Raw genomic sequence first — 8061 nt, 5'->3', positions numbered from 1 at the left:
AAAAAGCCAACTGGATTTGAATGAGTTATGGTTAGAAGTACACACATGCACGTGGTCGTTTGATCTTGAAAAGCCATGTCTCCTCAGCACTTCCAAGGCTTCCCACTAAGATAAAATCAAGTTTTTAATACAAGTTCAAAGTGAGTTTAGAGAAGAAGGAAAAAAGAGAGTGTGTGTTTGTTTTGTATGAGTATAGGAGCAACTACTGTCCCATCATGCCTCGGTCATTCTTGGTGAAGAAAGTCAAACTGGACGATTTTTCAGCTGCGGAGCTGGAGAGCTCGTACAGTCACAGCCACAGAAGAGGGGAACTCAGTCTGCGATTCCATCATCACGATAAAGGTGGGTGTCCCTTGCACCTACATACACACACACTGTCTGCTTTACATCACCACCATATAAGGCCTTTTTTTTCATACTCATATTTAACGCATTAGTCATGACTGTTTCAGTAGGAGGAGGGAGAAGGGAATTACAGGGTCAAACTCCAGTCACCAGGAAAAATACACTGACTTGTGAGTTGTGGAATCATTTTTAGTCAGTTGTCAGCTGCAAATACAGTGAGGAATCATAGATCAGACACTTTAACAGCATCTGTCTCTTTTTATAATACTGAGAAAGTTATACAATATGACGAATATGTGACGTATACAACAGTAGATTGAGCTTTTGTTCAGCCAGGTCAGATAAACAAAGCAAATGTATCTGAACAAGACAAACACAGACTTTATCATGTACGTTACAAGTGTAAAGTTATGTAGCATAAATTACCAACTTATAAAACATGTACTCTCAATTTGATTGTAACTTTACTTTAACCTCCTGAAATGAGTTATTCATGTGGAAAAAAAATAATATTAAGAATATAATTATTATATTTTTATAATTAAAAATAATTATAAGAAAAATAATATTTCCCACCAACAGTGTCATTAAAACACCAATTATGAATTTGTTTGTTTTTTGTCACAAAAAAAGTTTCTCTTCTACTCGTCCTGATATTTAAAGGATGAAAGCATGAAGCCACTTAATGAGCAACAGAAACTCAGAGATCTAAGACCATGACTCAGTAATTGCAACAATACTTAATATTAATGTTATTGATAAATGATGCTGCAAGCAAACAAGTTTACAGAATATATTCCTGCAATTTTGTTTAGCTGATGGACAATATTGCACCAGTAAAGTCGCTGATAAACAGGCAAAAATACAATAGAGTCGGGAAGAATAGATATTTTTGGATTTTACATTTGGATTTTAAGCATCGATAAAACTCTCGCCTCGATTTTCCGACCAAAGATTTTCTCATATTAACTCACAAGGCTGTTTTATTTTTGTTGTCGTGGTGTAAACGTCAAATACTGCAGAAGCGGCAGAAACAGAAACTTTGAGGTTTCAGCCGGGGTGAGGAGCTTAATAAAGACAGCTTATGCCGCTCCCTGTCAGGAGGATGTATGACGTGTATCTGTGTGCCGGCACGTGAACCAACATGTTGTCTGTCCTCTAGTGGCCTCGAAAAACACTGAAGAACAAAGAGTCACAAGAAAAATGGTGGCTGTCAGTGAGCACAGTGAGACGCGTGTTACAGTGTTAGTGCAGCTTGGTGGTTTTCACTTTGCACCAAGGTCAAATGTGAGAGGGAGAAATCCCAGGTGCTCTGATGACTGACTGAACAGAGAAACATGCAGCAGCAGCAGCAGCAGCAGCAGCAAGCATGTAAAGACTGACACTGCTATCTCTTGTTATAAATATAACAAGAGTTTGACTGAAGCAACGGCTGCTTGTTGCTCTCCCTCACACACACACACACACACACACACACACACACACACACACACACACACACACACACACACACACACACAAAGGGTTGTGCAGCTATTCTTTTTAGGACACTGCGTTGCCCTCACAGAAACAAAGCGTTATTCCTCACCTTAACCATAACCAGTTAATGCCTAACCCTAACCTTAACCTGATCACAATTCCAATGTTAGCCCTAAACATGACCAGTTCCTCAGATATAAGGTTCTGCCTCATTAGGACCAGGTTTTACTTCTCTATGAGGACGAAGCGTCCTGACAAGGTCAGTGTTTATGCCAGAAAAGGTCCTAGAGAGGTAACAAATACAAGGACACACGCACACACATACACGCACACACATACACTGCTCTGTTTCTGTCAACTCTGCACATTTCCCAGGCAGCTTGCACAGCCGACTGCACAGCAGAACACACACACACACACACACACACACACACACACACAGAGAGTAAGTAACCTACAAGTGTCCAAGTCACACAAGTGCATGTCACTCGGTTTGGATCAGAAAAAATGTGTAGCTCGCAGCTTTTTCTCTCTCTCTCTCATTGATTCTGTCTCTCTGTCCATCTGTAATCGTCTGTGTTTTCAAAGACACATCAAAGACGACCAGCAGAGGCTCTGGTCTGGCACAGTATTTAAATCATTAATAAGCATTTAGAGCGGCAATCAGCCGTAATGCTGCCGGCTACAGTGCTTTGAAACGAAAAAAAAAAAAACAGGGTTGACACAGCGAGACAGAGATGGAGACAGTTGGCGAGAGACAAAAACAAACAAATGGAGACAGTGGCTGCGGAGACGCTGAGACGCGCAGCAGTTACAGTTCACAGCAGAGTCTCGTCAAAAGGAGATGCAAGGGAATGAGGCTCGTTTAATTGGCAGCGAGCACACAAAGGAAAGAAAGAAAGCAGTGACATGAGTTTCTTTTACTTGCTGCCTTTCAGCCACATGTGTACAACTCAGTGAGGCTCTTAATTCAGTTTGTTTAATCCGTCCATCCATTCATCCATTCATCCTACTGCACTACCACAGAGGGAGGTCCAAATCAGGAATTTTAAATTGAACTTTTACTGTTATTTTAACACTAAAATATTTAAACAGACCCTGAACTAGTGTTAAATTTGCCTCATTTGTGTTTCTTTAAAGCTAAAATAGAGCCATTTAACACTATTGTGGCTCAATAATCACCAGTTATTTTATTGCATTGGTCTGAGAATTTCAGAAACTCATGATCGAGTGGGATTTTCATGCACAAACATCTGTAGGTTTCGCAGAGAAAGATCTGAAAATGCCTTGTTGATGCCAGAGGTCAGATGAGAACAGTAGAAAGGCGAGAGTGATTTGCAACAGTATAGCTCATATAGTGAATATGTAGAGGACCATCTCTGAATGCACAACACGTTGACTCTTGAAGCAAAAGACCACAGGTGGTGCCACTTTATTAGACACTCCCTGTAACTAATAAAGTGGCTGTGCACTCAAAGGTGTGTGTGCAGCATCATAAGGACACCATTACTGCACAATTTGCTGAAAAAACATCTTTAAATTGTCCTAACAACAAACATCTAAGGGAAGTAAAAAGTCAGTCGTGAGACCAGAGCTGTTCTTAGTCAGCTTACCTGGTTAAATATGGGTTCAGAATGAACACTTGTTCATCTTTCAAAATGTTACTTGTGCTCTATTGAACAAGGCGCACACACACACACACACAAACACACTAACATAGTAGTACCTTGAGTGCAACGATAGAATATTCATGATTCATGATTTTCTTTCACTCCACCTCTTTCAGTCTCCCTCTCTCTCTCTCTCTCTCTCTCTCTCTTGCCTCCCTCGTCTGTTTCTTTCTGTCTTTCTCTGTTGCTACAATATTAATTTAATTCAAAACATTAAATTATCCTGAGAGCTGTAAACAGCTCTGCCAAACCACCCAACCACAATCACTGTTGTTCGGTGTGAGATCACTCTCTTTGTGCTACATCTACTCCCTCCACATTTGTTCTCCTGTCTCTATCTTTCTTTCTTTCCTTCTTCCTTCCTTCTTTTCTTTCCCATGTCTCACCTCAGCGCACCTCACCTTCCTCCCCCCCTCCTCCATCTCGGTCTCTTGTTCTCATCACATTATCGACCATCTTCTGAGCTTTTCTCAGAACTGCATCATGAAATTATATTACCAGCAATAGTATCTCCTCTGCTGCCTGTGTCTAAATGCTCACAGAGTGCTAATTGAAATGGAGAGCTATTGATCGGCATGGATCCACAGGAGTCATGGCTGTGGGATATTAGCAACCAGTCTCTCCTTGTGTCTCTCTTCGACTCCAGCCTGTTGAGTTTGGAATCCAATAATACAAATAACGAAGCAGCCGACACTGAAACATGTACAGCAACTAATTAATCGAGTGCGAGCTGTGTGCGGAAAAAATATGCAGATTGTTCAGAAGTGCGTGGCCCACCGGGTAAATGTTTTGCACTGTCTGGCCCAAGCGTGAGACTCAGAGGTTGGATGTAATTGTGTCAATGTGCCCTTGAGCAAAGCACAGGACTTCAGCTGCTGTGAGAAATCCTCAGTGTACAACAGTTTGACAGCTTCGAGGTGTGACTGCAGTGTGCAGTTGTAGACTTGTCAGCGTAGGTGCTGCTGATGAGGAGAAAGTGTGCTCACTGAACCCCCTCCATGAAAAATAAAGATTTCCCACTCATGGGGGAAAGTGACTTCTTGCTGGCAAAGACATAAAAGCACTTTCTTACCACTATAAATACCACAACTCCTTCTTCTCTACACTCCCGGTGCCTCCAAAAATGGCTGTGCCTCACAAACAACCCCTCACTATGAGGGATTTACCTTAAGAAACTAAATGCATATGTTACTGTTAAAGTTAGACTAAAAGCATAATGCACATGTTGTTAATGCAATCCTGCATCTTCCAATGGATATTTAGAAACCAGAGGCACCAAGCTGTAATCAGTAACATTGTCTGGAGACGATATATGAAGCAGTGCTTTTAATAATAGATGAATAAAGATAAAGGATTCAGATTTGTGGCCTGTGTTTTCACAATTATAGCAGGAGATTTGTAATTGTATTGGTAGCGATGCAAACTATGAGGACAGTTTGGTTAATGGTCTCGTGTTATTAAGAGTTGGGATGAACCCATACAAAACTCAAACAGAGAAAGATATGATCAGTTAACCCAATATGACTGAGTCACTTAACACAGACAACACGCTGTAAAGACAGATGTCCACACTGTCAGGTGACAAGAACATGAGCTACAGAGCGTGATGTTTCTGAATAGAGAGCGAGATGCTTGGGAGTATGCATCAGCACAAAGTTGTCGTAAAGAGGTTTGAGACTTTCAAGACTGATATCGATGTCCGTAGATAATCAAGGTTGTGATATCGGCACCGTATCAGACACAAAAAAGGGGTCACAAAGACCCCAAATACAGAGACAAAGACTTGCAGAATCTACACAGTTTCCACAAAAAGTGAATCGTAAGCGACATTGAGCCAACAACGTTGAGCTATCTTGGCGGGGAACAATACGTCACAATACAGATCTTTGAATTCGCAGCACCTTAAGGTTGTTAATAAGTATAGAAAAAAGTTTTATACCTATAGGTTGTCCATAAGTATTGACAACCAGTGGGTATAAAACTTTTTTTTCGTGTTTTAACACTTTTGTTGGGTCATGTTGAATTCCTCTATGGATTTCCAAACTAATCAGTTTCAATCCCCTCTCTATGGCCTACAGTGATTAACCTTTCTTTCTGTTTCTTCAGGCTATGTCAGTGATTATCTGAGTCCAAATCCATACGATGATGTGGTGGGAAGCGACTCATCTGTTATCTCTAAAGTACCCTCCCCGAGCCACTCGTCAATCATCTATGACAGCATCAACGACACCTACACCGGTATCCATGGTGACATCCATGGTGATTCAGACCAGCCAGACAGCCCGCGGTCTGAGGTCTCATCATCAGCTGGTGGATACATCAACGGGGATGAAGCCGTAAGTGAGGGCTACGCCGTGGACTCATTTTTCATCATGGACGGAAGATCGAGGAGGAAAGCCGCGGCGAGTCCCAGAGGATCGGCGCAGAGGCACACCTGCAGCGAGTGTGGGAAAACCTACGCCACGTCCTCCAACCTGAGCCGGCACAAGCAGACACACAGGAGCATAGACAGCAAGCTGGCCAAGAAGTGTCCTACATGTGGGAAAGTGTACGTCTCCATGCCCGCCATGGCCATGCACCTGCTGACCCACGACCTTAAGCACAAGTGCGACGTGTGTGGCAAAGCGTTCAGCCGGCCGTGGCTGCTGCAGGGCCACATGCGCTCGCACACAGGTGAGAAGCCGTTTGGATGTGCACACTGTGGGAAGGCGTTTGCTGACCGGTCAAACCTCCGCGCGCACATGCAGACGCACTCGGCCTTCAAACACTACAAGTGTAAACGGTGTGACAAGACGTTTGCCCTCAAGAGTTACCTGAACAAACACTACGAGTCGGCCTGCTTCAAGGGAGCTTTCTCCCCCCTGAGCTCACTGGGGGAATGATGGATTCAAAGGAAACAGCTGAGGTTATTTATTTAGATCAGACTCACACTCTGCTTTTTATGCTTTCCCCCCACGAAAGATGACAAGTCGGCCTGAGCACTACGAGGGAGGAGCGATTTCTGAAAAGGATCGTGATGCAAATGACAGAAATAGATTGAGAACACGTCTGTTTTTTATCAAGATCCTTCCATTTCCTCCTTTGTTACCTATTTCCTTATCCGGAGGGAAAAGATTCCAATGCCTGATTTAGACTGTCACCTGCTTCGATAGTTTACGTCCCCGTCCGAGGCTGTTTTGAGAATCTGTGAAGATAAATAAAGCACAGCACATCTAGCTCATCTTTTTTGAAGATACCTAGATCTATTTATGTCCATTTTCTACCCCTGCTTCCTTTTTAAACAACCCATCACAAAGAAACAACTCTGAAGCACAATTGCATCTTCCATCCCTCTGTCTTTCTGCGAGAGGCGTATCACTGGAGTTTAAAGTATTAATCACGTCTTTCATTTTCTTGCAAAGAGATTAAGTGAATTTATATTTTATGCTTTTTTTAAAAAAAACAACAACTTAACATAAGCTCGGGATACATCGGGGTATCCTGTGCTTTTTGTGAAACTGAACAAATGAGGGGATGAAGCATCAAAACACAGAAAGTAAATGGCATTTGCAAGTATTTAACTCTCCATTTACACAGTGACATACTTTACCCCTCGTATACTACACTGAAATATGGAGACAACGTGGAAACCTGCCATAATGTATTATATCATGGCCAAGTACAACAGTGTAGTGGGATTTTTACTCTTATCTGGACACAACTAAATCATGTTTTTCTTTTCCCACAGGTTAATTTTGGCATTTGTGCTTTACTTGAAACAGTAAATAGTTAAAGTGTGAGCGGTGAAGGCAGACAAACTGGGCTTCCAGGAAATGATTATCCGATGGCTGAAAACAACCAGTGTTTTCCTCTTCCGTTTTTTAACTGTGTCAGTGTCACGTGAGGATCCAGACATTCAAAATGCTCTCCTCAAAAGGTCAAACCTTACTCAATTCTTGCAAAGTAATATTTCATTTGCTGCCAGAGGATCTCATACAGTAGTATTTAGCTTTGGGTGTCTATTTATTGCCTCATTAATTTATTTATTTAATTATTTATTTATTTTATGTTTTTGTATTCATTTGCACTTCCTTACGTTGTTGGTTTTCTTTGCCTTTGTTACAAATATGCCAAAGCATTTGACACTTTCAATTTATCGAATACATTTTTTTAAGTTAACTTTCGTTTGCCACTTTAATAATCACGAGAAATTAAACTGCATGCAAAAAAAAAATAAAATAATAGCCTAATAATGGAATCTATGCCAATTTTAGAAACCTTTGGAATACTTTGCCAAACCTCGTAGACAACAGGCAAACCACGCAAATTTCTGTCTTGGGCAATATTTTATTGACATTGGAAAGAGCAATAATGCATGATATTTTTTTGGAAGACACGAGTCATACAGTAACGGCTTGAAACAGCTCAATTTGTTCCAAGTACCACCACTCTTCTATGTAGTTATGAGAAATGAAATTTCAGGGAGTTAGTAAACCAAGTTAGTGTTAAATACAGAGGGTTGGGTGAAGCGCTCTGTGTTTACAAGAGATGTGACACTGTTGTGGGGTTTTTTGAGGCCTTTGACCTT

At 41.5% G+C, this 8061-nt stretch overlaps 1 protein-coding gene across 1 annotated transcript; it reads left to right on the top strand.

Annotated features, from left to right (window-relative positions):
- The first annotated feature begins 215 nt into the window (after positions 1 to 215).
- On the top strand, positions 216 to 7828 carry LOC131447885 (transcriptional repressor scratch 1-like). Its single transcript, XM_058619962.1, has 2 exons — positions 216 to 342; positions 5601 to 7828. Exons 1-2 carry the CDS (start codon positions 216 to 218, stop codon positions 6374 to 6376), a joined length of 903 nt encoding a protein of 300 aa, XP_058475945.1. The 3' UTR covers positions 6377 to 7828.
- Positions 7829 to 8061: the final 233 nt, after the last annotated feature.

This window comes from Solea solea, chromosome 20 (genome assembly GCF_958295425.1).
Source record: "Solea solea chromosome 20, fSolSol10.1, whole genome shotgun sequence".
NCBI classification, from domain to species: Eukaryota; Metazoa; Chordata; class Actinopteri; order Pleuronectiformes; family Soleidae; genus Solea; species Solea solea.
The sequence above is the reverse complement of the archived record's forward strand: the minus strand, read 5'-3'. Positions and strand labels throughout refer to the sequence as shown.

Coding starts and splice junctions, on each gene's coding strand:
- LOC131447885 (XM_058619962.1), top strand. CDS start 216: ATGCCTCGGTCATTCTTGGTGAAGAAAGTCAAACTGGACGATTTTTCA. Junction 343..5,600: donor ATTCCATCATCACGATAAAG/GTGGGTGTCCCT, acceptor CTGTTTCTTCAG/GCTATGTCAGTGATTATCTG.